The sequence below is a fragment of the Sorex fumeus genome, unplaced genomic scaffold (genome assembly GCF_029834395.1).
Source record: "Sorex fumeus unplaced genomic scaffold, SorFum_2.1 ptg000073l, whole genome shotgun sequence".
NCBI lineage: Eukaryota > Metazoa > Chordata > Mammalia > Eulipotyphla > Soricidae > Sorex > Sorex fumeus.
Window position 1 is genome coordinate 5,592,153 of NW_026606130.1, and position 20,498 is coordinate 5,612,650.

Genomic DNA, 20,498 nt, shown 5'->3' on the forward strand with positions numbered 1-20,498 from the left:
TTCCAACTATGGAGCAATCTTCCTGGCCCTTGTGTCTACTGTCCTTGGGTGTCTGTTTCATGTTATTTTGTACTCCACAAATGATTGCAGTCCTTCTGTATATGTCCCTCTCATTCCAACTCATTTCACTTAGCATGATACTCTCCATGTCTACCCGAAAGTGAAATTTTAAAGCAATATTCATCCAAAGGGCTGGAGCAATAGCACAGAGGGTAGGGTGTTTGCCTTGCAAGCAGCCAACCCAGCTGACTCAAGTTTGATTCCTCTGTCCCTCTCAGAGTACCTGGCCATATTCGATATGCCAAACACAGTAACAAGTCTCACAATGTTACTGGGCCCGCTCGAGCAAATCGATGAACAACGGGAGGACAGTGCTACAGTGCAGTGATTCATTCAAAGAAATACATATGCACACTCATGTTCATCGCAGCAATATTTATATTATTCTAGATATATTAAAAGCTAAAGTGTACATAAGAAAAAAAGAACGAATAAAAACATTACACTTGTGCATAAATTATATATGCATGGTAGAATATTACTCAGAAATAAAAAACAATGAAATGTTGCTATTTTGAGACAACATGGATGGCCTACCAGGATATTATTCTGAGAAGGAAGTCACACAGAGAAAAATAAATACTCTATTTTCATTTACCACTACAAAAACATTTCTGTAACTACTCTGCAATCACATTTTTTTCTGGGTAAAAGATTCAAGATTTTATCAGACTATCAAAGGGGACCATAACCACCTCCACTAAGCTAAAGATATTGCTGTATATTCTTGAGCAATCAGAAGATTAAGTAGTAGAACTATAGGGCCTCAGTGGATTGGGTGCTTGGCTTTGTACGTGGCCAACCTGGGTTTGATCCCTGGCATCCTGTATGGTCCCGTGAGTCCCGCCAGGAGTTATCCCTAACTGTAGAGCCAGAGGTAAGCCCTGAGCACAGCTTGGTGTGACCCCCCACCTCAAAAAAACAAGATCTGCAGGAAGTCTGCCTTACATGCAGCTGACCCGGGTTTGATACCCAGCACCACATACAGTGACCTGAGAATCACCAACAGGAGTGATCCTAAGCACTGTCGATGTGGCCCCTAAACAAACAAAAGAAAAGAAATAGAATCACAGGCACTAACTCAACGGGCTAGAATTCAGGCTTTGAATGAAGAAAGCCCAGGTTTGGTATGGGGGCCACACCCAGAAGTGCTCAGGCCTTACTCCTGGCTCTGCCCTCAGAAATTACTCCCTGGTGGTCAAGAAAATTGGAAATAATGGCATTGAGAAGATGCAATTGTGGTGGGATTGGTGTTGGAATATTGAATGTAACAAATCATTATGAATAATTTTATAAAAATATATTGTTTTTAGAAAAACGAATTAAGGGGCTGGAGTGATAATACAGCAGGTAGGGCATTTGCCTTGCACACCGATGACCCGGGTTTGATTCCGAGCATCCCATATGGTCTCCCAAGTACCACCAGGAGTAATTCCTGAGTGCAAATCCAGGAGTAAGCCCTGTGCATCACCGGATGTGACCCAAAAAGGAAAAAAAAAAGGAATTACTCCCGGTAGACTCAGGAAACCAAATGTGATGCCAAAGATTGAACCCAGGCTGGCTGTGTGCAAGGCAAGTATCCTACCTGTTGTACTATTGCTGTGGCCTCAGGAGGCACAAATTTGATCTCCAGCACTACACTGCCTGGGTCCGTTAAGTACTGTTAGGCACAGCATCCAAACAAACAATAACCAACCAAACAAAATATCCAAGAAACTGAACTACAACTCCCAGAGCCTATATAAAAAGTCAGAATTTACAAAAAGAAATTTCCAAATGATACAAAAATGAAGGAGTCAAAGATAAGTTTAGTGGCAGAGCACTTGTCTTACATTAGAGAAGCCCTGGGTTCAATCCTCAGCACTATAAAAATAAATAATACGTAATATTAGCCTATTTATGAACTATCACTGTGTGCAAAGAGAAAATAAGCTACTTATTTACAAAACTTATTTTGACTGAATATTTTCCTCTTTTCTTTTTTCCTTATATAAACCATGGCAAAGCAACTGCAAAAGTCATGCCAAAATAATATTTATTTATACTTTGACTCATTCAAAATGAGGTTTGGAGCAGCCTAAAGAATCACATATAAATCTCAAATACCCTGAAATAGTGATAATTAAATGAAAATTTCAGGAAGCTGATATTCCACTAAAATTAAAAAAACCAAAAATATAGCTCAGTGTCCTGGGTCTCATCCCTGACACTGCACGAACAAAAAGGGTTTTTTTTTTTTTTTTTTTTTTTTTTTGCTTTTTGGATCACACCCGGTGGCGATGTACAGGAGTTACTCCTGGTTCATGCACTCAGGAATTACTCCTGGCGGTACTCAGGGAACCATATGGGATGCTGGGAATTGAACCAAAGTCAGCTGTGTGCAAGGCAAACGCCCTATCCGCTGTGCTCCAGCCCCAGTTTTGTTTTTTCTAAGTAATTTACCTCTCTTAGTGAGTAGAGGTAAATAAAGTTACAAGTTTCATGGCTTTGATTAGAGAGGGAATGCAAGCATTATTGTTATTTGAACATTTCAGAGAAAAATACTAGTCAAGATGATTAGTAGTCCTACACAACCAAGGCGAGGAGGTTCAGAAAATAGCTAGGCTCACATTTCTTTGAAAAGCTTTCCACAAATACTAAAAATAACCTTTCTTCTCCTAAGAAAACGAATACCTTGTCAAAACAAGCATAAATTATTATCCTGACAGCTAATGGCACAGGGATACACGTGTCTCAATATGAATTAAGATTAAAAAATAAAAAATAAAATTTCATGGGGCAATGAGACAGTATAACAGATTGGGCACTTGCACACAACTGGTCTAGGTTCTATTTGTGGCAACCCATGTGGTTCCCAAGGCCACCAGGTGTGTAATCTCTGACAGTCAGAAGTAAGCCCTGAGCAAAATAGGTTTTGACCTCCCCCACCAAAAAAATTTCTGTAGCTGTAGAAAGCTTTGGAATAAAACCAGTGCCTGATTTAAAATGAGAGTCTGTAACTAATTGCTAAGGAAATTAGAATTACTAAATTTAATCACACATAGTCTACCTCCTCCCATTAACTTAATTTTTGCTGTTTTTAGGGTTTTTTCAAATCTTAAACAGGTCTAGAAGAAAGAATAAAGAGAAACGAATTTCATCTTTTAGATTACGTAGAATGGGATAAAATTAAAACATTTAGTTTCCAGGACTGTACAGTGGCTAAGGCGTGTGGCATCCTCTAGCTCCATCCACACTACAGCATGCAATCCTGAGCATCACCATGAGTTATCCCTCGGAAATGCTGAGTATCCCCCCACCTCCCCCCAAAACAAGGCTTGCTCTTTCAAATCAGAGCAACAGGATCTCACTCAGAATTGAACCTGAGCCTCAGATGATAGAAACTTTAAATCAGAGGAAAACTGGGGTTATAAATCCCACTAGGCAAAGGTAGGACTTATATTTAGTACCCATTTGATGAAAAACCCTAAAAATACCATTTCTCCCCAAGTGAACCAACATTCCATTTAACAACTTAAAAATAGTCTTAGGCCTGGGGCTGGAGCGATAGCACAGTGGGTAGGGCGTGTTTGCCTTGCACACAGCCAACTCGGGTTCGATTCCCAGAATCCCATATGGTCCCCTGAGCACCACTGGGAGTACTTCCTGAGTGCAGAGCCAGGAGTAACCCCTGTACATTGCCGGGTGTGACCCAAAAAGCAAAAAAATAGTCTTAGGCCAGAGATGTAGCTTAGTAAGGAACGAACTTATTTTGTTCTTGTGAGGCCCTCTGGGTTCAGATCCTGGCACCAAAATAAACAAATGCTTCAACTAAAGATACTCATATTTCTATAACCATAAGAAAAGTAATACAATTATTCCTGTAAAATTCAAAATAGACACTGACTTTTTATTTTTAGGTGCTATGAATCAGGCACAATACGGTATTGTATTTATGGTAACACAAACATAAAAATTTAATAATAATAAGAGTTCTAAGGACTGATGTGTAGTTCCAACAAGAAAGCACTTGCCTTGCATATGTGAGACCCTGGGTTCCATCCATGGCACCCTTGCAAAAAAGGAGGTCCAAATGCCCTTCGTAACCTCATGTAAGATATATACAGACACACTTATAATTTCAATAAAGTACAAAGTAATAAATAATTGTAAAAAGGAGCAACTGTGTCAAGTAAATGAGGTATTAATAGTGTGTGTCATTGAAACTGTTCTTATCAACAATGAAAAGAGAATCAACAAATCCAGTGACTAATTTGAGAGCTGACTTTAGAAGCCCCAGATTGTATTTGCAACTGGTAATCACTTCTTCCTTGACATGATTTTTTAAATTTCTATTAAATCACAGTGAGATACACAGTTACAAAATTTTTTGTGATTGGGTTTCAGTCATAAACTATTCCAACACTTGTCCCTTCCCCAGTGTTCATTTCCCATCACCAATGTCCCCAGTTTTCTTCCCACCCATCCCCACCTGCCTCTATGGCTTCCTTGACCTTTTTTTTCTTTTTGGGTCACACCCGGCAATGCACAGGAGTTACTCCTGGCTCTGCTCTCAGGAATTACTCCTGGCGGTGCTCAGGGAACCATATGGAATGCTGGGAATCGAACCCGGGTCAGCCGTGTGCAAGGCAAATGCCCTAACTGCTGTACTAACACTCCAGGCCTCCTTGACTTTTTTTATGCTATGGCTTTTACACCCTTTCCTGGTATTGCATCTATTATCTTTGGCAATTTGGTCATTCAAGAGAGGTTTAATCAGCTTCAACTAATAACAAACACTATCCTGAGCTCTGGGGATTACAGGCCTATGCACTAGATACACCATCCATGCTTCATAGAACTTATAGTAATCACTTACTAGATTTAAGGCATGAAATCTACCTGTGCCCCATTATTCTATACTCGCTCCCCAATGGTACGTGATTACTTGTAGGATAACATTGCTTTGTCCTTTCTCTTTTGCCACAAGGAACTCAGGTTTATTACAGTGCTCCTGAGGCACTTCCATTCCTTTCTTTATCTGTAACCATTTCTATGCTCTCCACCCCAGTTAATCAGCTTTTCCCCCTAATCGGAATCTGTTAATTTGTAAGGTCAGATCCTTCTAGGGCACTGAAATTGTATTTTAAGTTAATATTGCCTTTCTCCTCTCCTTATTGTCTTTTGAATAGTTTACTTTAAAGCAATGTCCTTTTTGTATGGATACAGGAAGACCGTTAATATTATGCTTTGTAACTTAGGATTTAATTGGCTTAGAATATTATTCACTCCCAGGCATCTGCTTTCTCGACTTAAGGCTCAGTTGCCCTTGGTTCCTAACACCCCAAAAGCAGGGTCCTGACGAGGGACTGAATGGATCCAGGGCAAGCGGTGAGCTACCCTGGCATCGAAATGGGCCAGGCCAAAGTGCCATGATTCTTAACTATAAGTTAAGAGTCTGATCATAGACAAATGCTGTCATGATCCAAATGTAACGACGAGACTAGGACCCTGTTAGGGATAGGAAAGACTATCTGGCCTGAGCACTGTAGTCTGAGATTGAGATGGCCCTAGGAGAGCAATTCTATAGGTTTAAGGTATTTCTTACTGTATCCATACAAAATGATTTATATTATGTATGTTTATATGTTTGTTAGACAAGGAGAGGAGAAACACACCCAGGGGATTCCGCTCTAGGGTAGGTGGATCTGCTAGAAGCAGCTTTCCCCGAGGGAAAGAACTCTACCCCTATTGACTGTGACCATACCTATGTGTAATTGTTACCCCAACCCCTCATGGTTTTGGGATTTAACTAGACTATAAGAATGGGCTGGGGATTCCAGACTCCAGAGCAAGAGGAGAAAGGGAATCAGGATCGGAATCCAGACTCCAGAAGAAGAAAAAGAAAGGGGATCCAGATCCAGATTCCAGAGCCAGAAGGAGAATGAAGGGAGATCAAGGAGGAGAATGAAGTAGCATGGGGGAGGAAGAAACAGGAAGAGAATCAGAGGAGAATGGAGAGGAAAGTGGAATAAACTGCAACTGATACCAACCAGCTTGGACCTCATTTCCTTCCTTTGCCTGCCATTGCCATTGACCTCCCCAGGGTGGGGGAACTGGCGTGAGACTACCGAACACTGGCGGCGGGAGATAGACTGCCGCTGCAATCTTTTTTGAGTTTACACAATAACTAAGTACAATTTATACAGAATAAATATGGTGTAGTTAACACTGATTTATGTCACCTATGGTTAAAGACTTTGTTTGCCTTGAAAATATAATATACTGCTGAAAAACTCAGCTATGCAGGTTTTGTAACTGAAATCTCCCGGCTCTCATGGAGTCGGGGACAGGCGACCTCCCCTCATCTCCATATTCTTCTGGGAGTCTGGCAGTCATGCCCACCAACTGCCTCTGCCACCATATAAGCTCATGAATAGCCATGATCCAGAGACTCACAAATAAATCTTGGAAGAGATCAACAAGTTGCAGAGAGATGCCTCCAGACTCCAAAGTCACTATGCAGATAAAGATTTAACTCCAGCTGTATTACCCTATTTAAAATTTTAGAATTTCTGACATCTCATACTCTACACCACTCTACCAAGAGCAGCACACCGCATTGGATGGGGTATAAAGCAGAAGGAAACTGATCTTGATTAAAAATTTTTTAAAAAATGTAAATATATATTTTAGCACACAAGGCTCAACCTGTATCAACATGTCAATCTCTTATACAAGGGCTTAATGATTCCAGGCTGAGATACAATAATCTTCACACATTTTCTTGTTAAGGAAACTTTTGATCATTCTTAGCGGACTATTAATAACAAGTAATACAAAATAAATTATTTAGGGCCGGCTACTGAAGCAGGCTTGGGTGGTGGTTGGGAAAATTCTAAATATTGGTACATGGGAAGGAGTAATGGTGGTGGGACTGGTGTTGGAATACTGAGTGCAATAAATGATGAACAACTATATAAAAATAAAATATTCAAAAAAAGAAAATAGGGGCTGGAGTGATAGCACAGCGGGTAGGGCGTTTGCCTTGCACGCGGCCGACCTGGGTTCGATCCCCGGCATCCCATATGGTCCCCCAAGCACCGACAGGAGTAATTTCTGAGTGCAAAGCCAGGAGTAAACCCTGAGCATTGCTGGGTGTGACCCAAAAAGCAAAAAAAAAAAAACCCAACTATGGAAACCCCAGTGCTAAAACAGTTTTTCTGTGTCTTCTTTAAGAAGCGGTAATTATTTCCCAAATGATATATATTTTAATGTAGATTTTGTTGTACTTATCTTTGACAAAGGGTGCTCAAAGCAAAGGGAGGATGGATGGTCTCCTCAACAAATGATAACGTAAGTTTTAAAAAAGTGACCTCAGTCTAAATCTCAGACTTAGATAAAAGAATTTATTCAAGTCTTTGATGAAAACATGCCTGTTGCAAACAATCCCACTACAGAAAAGAAGAGCAAATCCAAGAAATACTTAACAGAAAACCCTAACTTCATGGAAATAAAATGTCCAGGATGCTATAAAAATCACCCCATCATTAGCCAGGCACAAACAGCAATTGTGTGCATTGATTGTGCCGCTGTCCACTGCTAGCCTTCAGGAACAAAAGTCAGACTTATAGGATGCTCTTTCAGATGGAAGCAGCACTATAGAACCCGGAATAACAATGAATTGGAAACCCAAATAATAAACATAATTTAAACTGGATCATGTATTTAAATGTGAAACAAAGAAACATTCATTTTTGCAGTGTGGTTGAAACCAGGGCATCACAGATGCGACATGTGCTCTACCACTAATACATACTATGTTCACGCAAACTTATATTAACTTTTAAAACAAAGGTAAAGGCCCTCCCGTTGATCGTCGATTTGCTCGAGCGGGCCCAGTAACGTCTCCATTGGAGACTTTTGTTGTTACTGTGTCTGGCATATCGAATACTCTCGGTAGCTTGCCGGGCTCTCCGAGAGGGGCGGAGGAATCGAACTTGGGTCGGCCATGTTGGCCGCTTGTGAGGCGAACGCCCTACCCGCTGTGCTATCGCTCCAGCCCATGTTAAAACAAAACATAAGTAAAAACTTATGGGTATTTGATCATTGTATAATTGAAACCCAAGCACAAAATTTGTAAGTCTACAACTGTACCTCATGATGTCTCACTAATAAAAATTAAAAAAACAAAAAAAACTTATGTCAGGAGAGGCTGGAGTAGTACAATAGGTAGGGCACTTGCCTTCATGTGGCTAACATGGGTCCAATCTCCAGCATGCCATATGGCCCCGAGTCCACCAGGAGTTATCCCTAAGCAGAGTCAGGAGTAAGTCCCGAGCACTGCCAGGTGTTGCCCAAAAGCCAAAACTTTTTAAAATACACGTAAGAATATAAGAAAATCATATATAAAATAAACAATGTGTACCTAATATATAAAGAACCCCAGAAACTCATTAATAGTAAGAATAAAATGCAATCAAAACTGGGCCAAAGAAAATGGCATGTCTGTGGCCAGAGTGATAGTACAGCAGGTAGGGTGTTTGCCTTGCATGTGGCTGACCCAGGTTCAATCCCCGGCATCCCATATGGTCCCCCAAGCACTGCTAGGAGTAATTCCTGAGTGCATACCCAGGAGCAACCCCTGAGCACTGCTGGATGTGACGCAAAAAGCAAAAAAAAAAAAAAGAAAAGAAAAGAAAAGAAAGAAAAAAAGAAAATGACATGTTATGAAAGAGAATAAATGGATGCCAAATGATATGAAAAAATGTTTGACATCAATAGCCTTTAAGGGAATTCAAAACATAACAATTTAGTAGAATAGCTAAAATAAGAAAACAGTGATAACACTAAATGCTGCAGAAAAACTAAATCATTCATAAGTTACTGATGAGAATATAAAATAATATAGAGACTTTGTAAAAAAGTATAGCAGTTCTCCAAAATATATTTACCATCATACTCTTGGGTATTTATCCCAGAAAGGTGCATATTTATATTCCCCAAACTGTAAACATGAATGCTCACAGCAGCTTTATTCTTAATAGCAAAATACTTGAATGTCCTTTATTGAGCAAATGATTGAATAAACTCTTGTATAATGGAAAACTACTCAAAAACTAAAAAAAATACTGATATAAAACAATTTAGGAACCAAGATATAGTACAGGAGCTAAGACACATGTCTTGCATATGGATGACCCTAGTTTGATCCCTAGCACTGCATATGGATCCTTGAGCACTGTTGGGTATGGTCAAAAGAACCAAACAACAACTTCAACAATTTAGATTGGTGTCAAGTATACAACATACAAAAGTGAATACAGGGACAAACTGAGTCAGATCTGTAATTTAGTTAACAGTAACTCGCTAATACTAAGTTCTAGGTTGGATATTACAGTACAACTATAGCAGATGGCACATTGAAGGAAGATAGGTACAAATGTACACAGAATTCTGTAGTATTTTTGCAATTCCTTGAGTCTGTATTTCAAATTGCAAGTTTATTTATTTTGCTTTGCCAGGGACTAAACTCAGAGTCTCATACATTCAAAGCATACGCTCTACCTGTGAGCTACATCCCTGTCTCTTCAAAACACAAGTTAGAAGAGCAGATCAGGGTATATTCATCAGAATAACAAAGAAGAAGAAGAAAAATACATCATATCTATAAAAATGGCAAAAAAAATAAAATTTAAGACAAGGGACTGCGGGGCCCAGAGAGCATAACAGCTGAGCACATTTTCTGGATGAAAGAGGCCTACGTTGGATCCATATACCACTTGATTCCTCAGCAGTGCTGGGAGTGACCCCTAAGCACTCAGCTAGCAATAGCCTCGAGCATTGCTGGGTGTAGTCCCCAAACAAATAAAAATGTAGGTTTTGGGGAGATAGCTCAAGTGGTAGAGCGTATATCCCAAGTTCAGCTGCTGGAACTGCACAGTCCTACCCTACAGCCACTGAGTACAGCTCTGGTTGCCCCTGAGCACTGAAGATCTGAGGAACACTGTATCAACAGGGCCTGATCAAGAAACCCAAAAAAAGGGAGACAAAAGATACAGAGGCCAGAAGATTGCTCAGAGGTAGATTGTCTTGCTTTGCAGGCATGAGGCTAAGAGTTTAATCCCCAGCACCATTCCAAATAAATAATGAGAACCAGACATTTAAGATCCCTAGTGCCACAACTAGGCAAATATGCAACCCCTGGTGAGTCTCACAACCAAGTATTTGAACCACGTGTGCTATTCCTGTCATCACAACAAAATGGAAAAAGTGGAAAAAGCTCAAAATATCTTAAAAACAAAAATTATCTATAACTATTACATATGCTTTATAAATATACCATAAAAAGTACGGACAGATATACCCTGGTTAGCTCTAGAGGATCAAACTATGGGATATGTTTTGTTTGGGGATTTTGGCTTTTGAGGTCACACCCGGCAATGCACAGGGGTTACTCCTGGCTCTGCACTCAAAAATTACCCCTGCTGGTGCTCAGCGGACCATATGGGATGCCAGGGATTGAACCCAGGTTGGCTGCATGCAAGTCAGATGCCATACCTGCTCCAGCCACTGGAATGAGAAAGAAGGCAGAGCTTTTCTCAAATTTTCTATACTCATTCTGCATTGACATTTTATAGTTAGTATAGATGTTTTTAGTTGATCTGACAGGAATATGAACAGTTCATTACAAAGGTTATGTCTAGGTGGCTGGGATTTTGGCCAGGTGACAATTGAGGAAAATACAATGCTTTCATTCCACTATATAATGGAGCAGAGGTTGGGGATTTACTCAAGGGAAAGAATCAGAACTTTGAATGTTTAGCAGTTTAGAGCACCTGCCTTGTAAATATCTGGTGGCTCTGCTGTCTATGGATCACTAGCATCACAAGCTATTTTCAGGCACATTGTAGCCAGATGTAAGTTTCAGGAAAAAAGGGTGTGACCCAAGTGAGCACTGCAAATAAAATGATGCATGAGAGCCAAACCCAGAAAGTATGATCCTGGGTGAGTACATGTGAGTATTGAACACCACAAGCAGTATTTGGGAGCCTCAACCACTAACACAATCCCTGGGTGGATACATGTGCAAACATCAAAACTAAAGGAGTGCAATACTCGGTGAGCATCCTGGCAGTATGTATAAGTGCATCCCCCAGCAAGCATCACAGTTAAATACGTGTGCAATATCTTAGGGTCCTTTTAACAATATCAACAACCAACAGAAAATGAAGGATAAAAAAATACTGGGTGATCCTACTGTCCCATTACACCCAGACTGGAAATAGCTGAGTACAGGAAGGAGGGGGAAAATTAGAAATGGAAAGCAGAGGAAGGAGAAAATATATTCAACCTGAGGCATTTTCACTGGGACATGTTAGGGGAAATTTCAGGTAACTGGTAGAGGTCTTTGCCTGGAACAGCCAGAACTCATCAGGAAAAGAAGTGGTGGTTAAGTTATAGGAGTAGGCAAGAAACATTCAGCAACAGAAACTGAAGAAAAATGATCTAATGGGAAAACAAGAGTAGAAAGTTATAAATCTAATCACAACACACTTTTAAGGAAGGATGGTCAATGATGTCAAACACTGGGGTGAGGTCAGAATAAGGACTGAGAGTATCCACTAAATCTGACAATTATAAGATTCTGATCACTCGGTATGCCGGACAGAGGAGAAGCCAGATTAAAGTTAGATGAGCCATGAATGGCAACTAAAGATGATGGTATTTACTTATTTTAAAAAGTGCTAATCGGGCTGGAGCGATAGCACAGCAGGTAGGGTGTTTGCCTTGCACGCAGCCAACATGGCTGACACAGGTTCGATTCCCAGCAGCCCATATGGTCCCCTGAGCACAGCCAGGAGTGATTCCTGAGTGCAGGAGCCAGGAGTGACCCCTGAGTATCGCCTGGTGTGACCCAAAAAGCAAAAAAAAAAGTGCTAATCTATGCTACAATGTGGAAGAAACTTAAAAGTATGCTAAGTGAAAACTAGCAGACATAAGGTTTGATCTTCAAGCCCATGTTCTCCCTTTAATACATATCTCACTTGCCTATCTCTTTTCTTTGTCTATTTCCACTCTCATACAATTCTTCCTTTCTCTCCCCTCACACATTTTCGGCGCCGTGGACACATACCTGGTGGTAGTGCTCAGGGCATACTCCTGATTATGTGTTCAGGGATGACTCCTGCTGGGTTTGGAGGACCATACAGGGTGCCAAGGATTGAACCCAGGTTGGCTGCATAAAAAGCAAATGCCCTACCAATGTACTATGGCTCTAACCCCGTCCCTGACATTGTTCTAAAGAAGTTTCAATAAAAACCATATTGCTTCATACAAAAATATGGCCAGACACAAAACGGTGTTCTATGTATATTGTCTGATTGTACTTCTAATAAGCAATTTAGGTGAATATTTATAAAGGAACCTGTACCTTGGTCCCAATCAAAGGAGAATCAGTCTTAAAATTAAAACACACACATTATTTCATAGTCAAATTTACAGAGTTGTGTCATAAAATACTTAAGAAACCAGTATATGAAACTCAAGCACAAAAATTTAAAAGTCTATAACTGTACCTCATAGGGTTTCACTAATAAAAAAATTTTAAAAAAAGAAACCAGTATAAATACTTTAAGTATTATATTTACCTATGAACACAGCAAACCATCCATATTCTTCAAACTGATTTAAACCAGTATATTTAATAACCAGTTAAGGGGGAAAGAGCACAAGTATAGCAGCCCCAAAACTTTAAAACTGTCTTGTATGCATTAGGGAAGTAGCTCAAGTGGCAGAGCATATGTGATCATTTACAAGGGAATCCTGAGTTTGATCGCCGAAACTGTATACCCCCCCAATCTTTCAAGATGTGGCCCTGGTGGCTCCAGAGAATTATGAGAAACACCAGGTTTTAGTACCATCCCAGGACACTGACCATTAGACAATCCAGGGAGTGGATAAAAAATAAATAGGGTTGATGGTACAGAGAGACAGTACAGTGGGTAAGGATTTGCCTTGCATGCAGCTGAACTGGGTTCAATCCTGACACCACATATGGTCCCCCAAAACCCGCCAGATGTGACCCCTGAACACAGAACTGGGAGTTAGTCCTATAAAAACTAGGGCTAGAATGTGGATCACAGACAAGAGTTTGTGCCTTGTATTTGTGCAGCCCTGACTCTAATTCCAGGCCAAACACAAAAATTTTGAGTAAAATTAAAAATAGTGAACAATAATAAAAATTATAAAATATTTAAGAACAAATTACAAGAGGCCTAGAAATAATACAAAGAAAACCAGAAGTCATTATTGCAGGCATAAAAGATGCAACTAGTGTGACTGAAATGCAAGCATGAAAGTAAGACTGTAACTGTACCTCACACGATTCACTAATAAAAAATTTTAAAAATAGATGCAACTAGTGACAGAGATATGGTACAGCGGGTAGGGTTCTTGCCTTGCACATGGCTGAACTAGGTTTGATCCCCAGAACACATAAGGTCCCAAGCCCCACCAAGAATGACCTTTAAGTACAGAGAGAGGATCCTAAGCACTACTAGGTGTGGTCCCAAAAGAAAAACAAATGCAACCAGAATAGACCTCCTAGATGAAGAAATATAATTTTAATGAGATATGCCTTCACTCCTAATTAAACTTCACTGTCATTCATTTGGAAACACGTTAGTTTCTAACAAAAATGACCCTAGAATCATCTAGAATATCTGGGTCCCCAAAATAAAAATTATACGTGTAGCACTCTGGGGTCACCTGCATTTCAAAGCTAGGTATATAATCTCTCTTTTCCTCTTTGGTCTTTCATCTCTCTGGAGAATCCCACAATCTCTTTAGCATTAGTATCCTTCCTCAAAACTCCATAAGAAGAATCATAAAATGATTTTAGGTGATGACCAAGTGCTATTATCTGATGATAATACACATTCAACAAACAGTAAAACAGAACAAAAAACAGGTTCAAGAATCTGTATAAATCTAGTTTATGACAAACGTAGTATTTCAAGCCCAAAAGGCTGTAGAGAAGTGTTGAATGCCTCAATCCCAGCACCCAATGGTCCCCTGAGCATAGCTGGGTCTGGCCCAAATAGATTTTTTCCTTTTTACTTTGAGTTTTTGGACCAACCTCTAATGCTCAGTGGCCACTCCTGGTGGTGCTTAGGAGGCAATAAGTAGTGTGAGGATCAAACCATGGTCCGCTGCATGCAAGGAAAATGCCTTAACCCCTGTGCCATCCCCCAGTCCCTAAAATTATTTAAAGGACAGCATTCCAATTGGTAGAAATTAGGTTAAATTTCCATAAATAAGACAAGGACATGTTAGCTAACCATTTGAAGAGAAATTATGTTATACATTCACCTCAATTTTACCTTAATTCTACTTTTAAAAACTGGAATGGAGAGCTAGTTCAGGGGTAAGGTGATTGCCTTGGAAGCAGATGATACCAGTGATTCCCTGAAACATATACAGGGTCTCTCTTGTCCTAAATTTTCACATTTCTTAAAATTAAACATTATATTTTTAAAAATAAATTTTTCTTGAATCACCATAAAAGCATTACAAACGTGTTCATAATTTGGTTTTAGTCATTCAATGTTCCAATACCCATCCCTCCACCAGTTTAATTTCCCAGCATGCAGTGTCCCTAGTTTCACTCCCATTACTCCCACCCCCACCTGCCTCTATGGCAAGCACCTCTCTTTTATCTCTCTCTCTTTCTCATTTTATGCATTATGGTTTGTAATACAGATGTTGAAAGGTCTCTTGAAGCAAAGTCAGAAGTAAGTCCCAAGCACTCCTGGATATGGCCCCAAAATTTAAAAGCAAACAAACAAATAACCCCCCCCAAAGTCACCCAAATAATAAACATTAAAATATTTGGGGCCAGAGTGATAGTACAGTGGGTAGTGCATCTGCCTTGCCAGGAGTGATCCCTGAGTGCAGAGCCAGGAGTAAGCCCTGAGCACTGCTGGGTGTGTCCCCAACAAACAAATATTTAAATTATACTAGAAGAAAATGTAATACCAATAACTTATGAAGTCATTACATTGAGAACAGAAATCAAAAGTTAAGGGCTGATAAATTATAACTATATAAAAGTGACCCTTTAAAAAATTTTTTGGGTCATACCCGGCAATGCACAGGGGTTACACTCAGGAATTACTTCTGGTGGTGCTCAGGGGACCATATGGGATGCTGGGAATCGAACCCAGGTCAGCCGCGTGCAAGGCAAACTCCCTACCAGCTGTGCTATTGCTCCAGGCCCCTAAAAGTGACATTTCTATCAGAAAAACAAAATAAAAATACTAGCACTTTTAACACTTCCCAGTCCAGTTCTTGGTTACAATGGGAAGACTAGTCCAATAAGACTAGTTGATCTGTTTTACCCAAAATTTGAGGGGGACAAGGAATACAGTTCAACAATGACTTAAAGGCATGATACCTGTGTTCAACCTCCAGCACAGCAAAAACAAGACAAAGAAAAACACAGAAAAGCTAAGAGGGTCAGGGCCAGAGAGACAGTACACAGGTTAATGAGATTGCCTTGCATGCAGATGATCTGGATTTGATTCCTGGTACCACATATGCTCCCCCAAGCACTGTCCGCGGCCCCTGAATCACAGACCTGAAGCATAGAGCCAGGAATAAGAACTGAGCAACACTGGGTGGGGCCCCAAAACAAAAACACCAAAAACTTGAGGGGCTTGGAGGAATAACACAGTGGCTTAGAGTGCCTAAATTAAAAGTATACAGTCGGGGCTGGAGCGATAGCACAGTGTGTAGGGTGTTTGCCTTGCACACGGCTGACCCGGGTTCGATTTCCAGCATCCCATATGGTCCCCTGAGCACCGTCAGGAGTAATTCCTGAGTGCAGAGCCAGGAGTAACCCCTGTGCATTGCTGGGTGTGACCCAAAAAGCAAAATAATAATAATAATAATAAAATAAAAAAATAAAAATATACAGTCACGAGTTCAAATCCCCTGTATACCACATGTGGAAAAGCATGATTCTAGAAGCTCTATGTCTATGATCACTGACACTACAAGTAATTTCCAGCTACATTGCAGCTACATGTGTGTATGTACCACAAAAAAGGAATCCAATCCCCATAAAGCACTACAACTGAAAAAAAATCCTCTTTTGCTGAAGGAGTCACATAGGATAAATATTTCTTTGCTTAATTTCTTCAGTGTCCTCCAACTTGAAATTGGGTTAAGAACTCTGATTTACATGCATACATACGCACACAAAACAAATAAGAACTCAGAATCACAATATATGGGACATAAGATCTTTAGGATTTTGTTTGTCTAACCACTCCCACCAAAAACCCCCAAAGATGCTCCTCCTCCTATAGCACTATAGCACTGTCCTCTCGTTGTTCATCGACTTGCTTGCGCGGGCCCAGTAACGTCTCCATTGAGACTTGTTACTGTGTTTGGCATATCGAATACATCACGGGTAGCTTGCCCAGGCTTTGCGGTGCAGGCGAGATACTCTTGGTAGCTTGCCTGGCTCTCTGAGAGGGGTGGAGGAATTGAACCTGGGTCTGCTGCATGCAAGGCAAATGCCCTACCTGCTGTGCTATTGCTCCAGCCCGCCTCCTTCTATAGTACCTATTATATCAACTGGATTGTGAATTACTTGGAAGACAGCCCTTCCTATTTGAAGTGTGTAGCTGAGAATTTCCCATATAATCTGTGCACTGAGCAAAAATTCCATTCTCTGAAGAAGCTAATCATGGTCTTTGTGACACATTTCCCTAAGTTCCAAAGAGCCCGAGGAATTGATGAGTTTTCACATCTCAGGGAAAGCAGTAATGGCTCAAATATACCCAAATTTTATTATTTCATATTTCTGTGCTTTTTCAAAGTCTAAAAAGATGGAAAAATAGGACCAGAGAGAGAGCTCAAAGGGTTGGCACATATGTTTTACATGTGGGAGGCTCAGGTTTGATGCCTGACACATATTGATCCCTTGAGCACCGCTGGGAATAGCCCAAGTACCACCGGGTCTAATTCCAAAATAAATTTTAAAAAGGTACACTGAACCAGAGCGATACTGCAGCTGGTAACGTGCTTGGCCTTGCATGTGGTTCGATCCCCCAGCACCAGTTATGGTTTCCCAAGCCTGCAAGGAGTTATCTTTTGAATTCACTGCTGGGAGCGGCCCAAACCAAAAACAAGAAGAAAAAGTTACACTGAATTTTCATCACAAACTTACTTGCAAATATTACAAAACATATATTCCATGTTCTTGCTTAAAAAGGCAAAATAAGCCACTTGGATGATTCCTAAGATTTATCACTACCAAAGGCTACCCATGGATGCTTTTATGCACTAAAAATCTAATCATGCTAACTTATTAAAATTTACTAATGTTGAATTATTAAAGAAAAGACTAAAGAAAAAAGATTGATACTTGCCATTATATTTAACACTATTCGCTAGAATTAAATTGACATCATCTAGGAAGCTCTCCCGACTCTGATACTTGTGCTTGGAGATATTCTGTGATTAAAAGAATCAATTAAATTAACTGATTAATTGACTCAAATACACATACTTTTATTTGATTCCAAAAACCAATTTTAGATCAAAAACCTATTTTAGATCAAATCACTTACCTTACGTATAGTCTCTAAATCCATTGGACTGACAATCACTTTATAATAATCTGGAACAAACTTCTTATTAACTGGGTGATGAAATGGCCATGACTAGTAAAAAGTATGAAAAATTAAATCAGAGACATTGTTTATACCCCAGATTCTTATCCTTTGTTGGGTCACAAGTATTTCAAGATTCTGACAAAAGCTACAGATATTTTTTCCAAGAAGATAAAACTTTTTATATTATTTAATGAATTCACAAACTTAAGAGTTCTTATGCCATGGTAGGGTAAAAAACCCTGTCTAGGGGATGGAGAAATAGTACAGCAGGGAATGCCTTGCATGCGGCTGACCCAGGACCCATGTTCAATCCTAGGCATCCCCATATGGTCCCTCAAGCACCACCAGGAGTAATTCCTAACTGCAAACCCAGGAGTAACCTCTGAGCAGCACAGGGCGTGCCTGCCCTCCAATCATAGAACCAGTCTGAATTGACAGCAAATGCCACTTTCCAGACACACACACACACACACATACGTCACTTATCCTTTCTGTTCTTTGGTACTACCTTCTCAATATTTAGCAAAGAGAGCACTTACATCTGGAACTGCCATCATTTTCTGGGTCACAATGTTGTCTAGAATGAAAGAAAATGCCACTTGGTCATCATCATCCAATAAGGGGTTGATAGCTTTCTCCAAACGAGCCAATTTATCTTCTTTCTGAAATAAAATAAAGGTGGGATCAGGCAAACAAACAAATGTGGTTGAGTGAATGTCTTGCATGTATGAGGATCTGGGTTTAATTACTGACACTCCCTTCCCAAGTAAAAACGAAAGAAAGGCAGAGATTTCCCTGAGAACTGATCACAAAAGAAAAGTTAAGGATAATTCAAGGTTTACTTATTGTCCTTGCTCCACAAAATCCAACTGAACTGTGAACTTTCTCCAGGTAAATAAACACTTTAATTTTAACCTTTCTGAGGGAATATAGTGACATCTTATATGGACTAACTTTACATTTCTCCACTAGTCAAGTTGAGACTGGCTACTTAAAAGGAGGCCCTTTCAGGAATACCTACACTGGTATGGAGAGACACGAAAAGAGGTAGGGAGCTTGGCTTGCAAAGATGACCTGGGTTTGATCCCTGGCACCACATATGGTCCCCCAAACATTGAGATAGCAGTAAGCCCTGAGCACTGCTGGTTGTGCCCCCCTCCAAAAGGAAATGTCTACACCAAGATTAACATCATCATCATCATCATCACTTATGCAAGACATTACATTTTTTGGTTAAGGAGACGATTCATCTAGATAAATAAAATATTGATTATATTATAGTAATTAAAATTTTGGAGCCAGAGAGATACTCAACAGCTGAATACATACTTTCCATGCAGGAGACCCATTTCCATGTAAACCCTGGCACCACTTGCTACCTTGAGCACTGCTAGGAGTGACCCCGAGCACTGATTAATGTGGTCCCAAAACAACAACAAAAAAAGTCAAGACTGGGGAGATAGCTCAAAGGGCTAGAGCACATATCTAGCATGCAAAGGGCCCCAGGTTCAATATCCAGAAACATATGCTTCGGAAGCACCGTAAGGTACAATCTTGGTGGCGCCTAGCACTACTAGAGACCCAAAAATAAATTAAAATTCTTCCCTGTCAATATACAATCTCTTTAGCCCCAGCTGACTTCCTATGATTTCACTTTCCTTAGGCATTTCTAAAGAGTACAGTGGGTTCTAGATTTTAATCCTGATCCTATTAATCAATGATGCCCAGGGTTGGTTGTTTTGTTCTACGGACCTTAATTTTCCCAACAAGGAAAGCAAGGGATTGGTCTATGTGATTTCTACATTGCCTTCCAGACAATACAAAGACACTCTTCTACTCCTCATCCTATTACATTCCCTACTTCCTTAACTCTGCTATCTGCTATTTCGAATTCCACTGCCTTTCTCTTATTTTATTTTACTTTATTTATTTATTTACTTACTTACTTACTTTTTCGGGTCACACCTGGCAATGCACAGGGGTTACTCCTGGCTCTGCACTCAGGAGTTACTCCTGGTGGTGCTCAGGGAATCATATGGGATTCTGGGAATCAAACCCAGGTCGGCCGCGTGCAAGGCAAACGCCCTACCCGCTATGCTATCTCTCCAGCCCCAACTTTTCTCTTATTTTAAATTCCTCACCTCTTTGAGTTTTTCATCACAGAGATCCAGCATGGATTGAGAGATCTGTGTTAATGAGTGCTTCGGGCCTAAATTTCAGAGAAACAACAAATAAAATGGAGACAAAAGCTGCCAATATCTCTCTACTTTTATCACAATTACTAAGTTATACCAGGTACTAGATTTCTACTAGGAAAAGCAGTTTTATCAACACTTTCCAGTGCCTAAAACACAGCAGACACAAAATATAAATACACAACATTTAAACTATTATTTTTCTATGCATATGGTCCCATTGAAAAAGTAATCATCCTTTCAATATGAATGGCATTTAGGCCTAACAAACTTATTTACTCTTCCCTCATATGTGTTTAGCACTTTTCTAGGCTATGCTCCAGCAAATAAAAACAGTAAGATGTAGTATCTCTAGGTCAGAAAGTCGCAGGGAATGATAAATATGATATGTGAAACAGTAAATATTATAAAAGTTGATATAATTGTGTTGGGGGTGCACAGAGGACAGAAAATTTATGGTTTGGGGCTATATGATTAAGTCTTTATAAAGAGTTGTAATGACTTGAGCCAGAAATATTAATGGAAGTTCATCACTGAAAGGGAAGAGCATTGTAGGCAGAGAGTAAGGCTACAAAGG

General features: G+C 40.0%; 1 protein-coding gene across 5 annotated transcripts in view; it reads right to left on the bottom strand.

The window, feature by feature from the left end:
• Positions 1–20,498, bottom strand: part of TAF1 (TATA-box binding protein associated factor 1) — a 78,869-nt gene that overhangs the window by 17,374 nt on the left and 40,997 nt on the right. For all 5 annotated transcript variants that reach the window (XM_056129992.1, XM_056129990.1, XM_056129991.1 and 2 more), the window contains 4 exons: positions 19,868–19,935; positions 18,266–18,388; positions 17,682–17,774; positions 17,481–17,565 (listed from right to left, as the gene is read on the bottom strand). In XM_056129992.1, the coding sequence (XP_055985967.1) occupies positions 17,481–17,565; positions 17,682–17,774; positions 18,266–18,388; positions 19,868–19,935 (369 nt within the window). The remainder of the gene's footprint in view (positions 1–17,480; positions 17,566–17,681; positions 17,775–18,265; positions 18,389–19,867; positions 19,936–20,498) is intronic.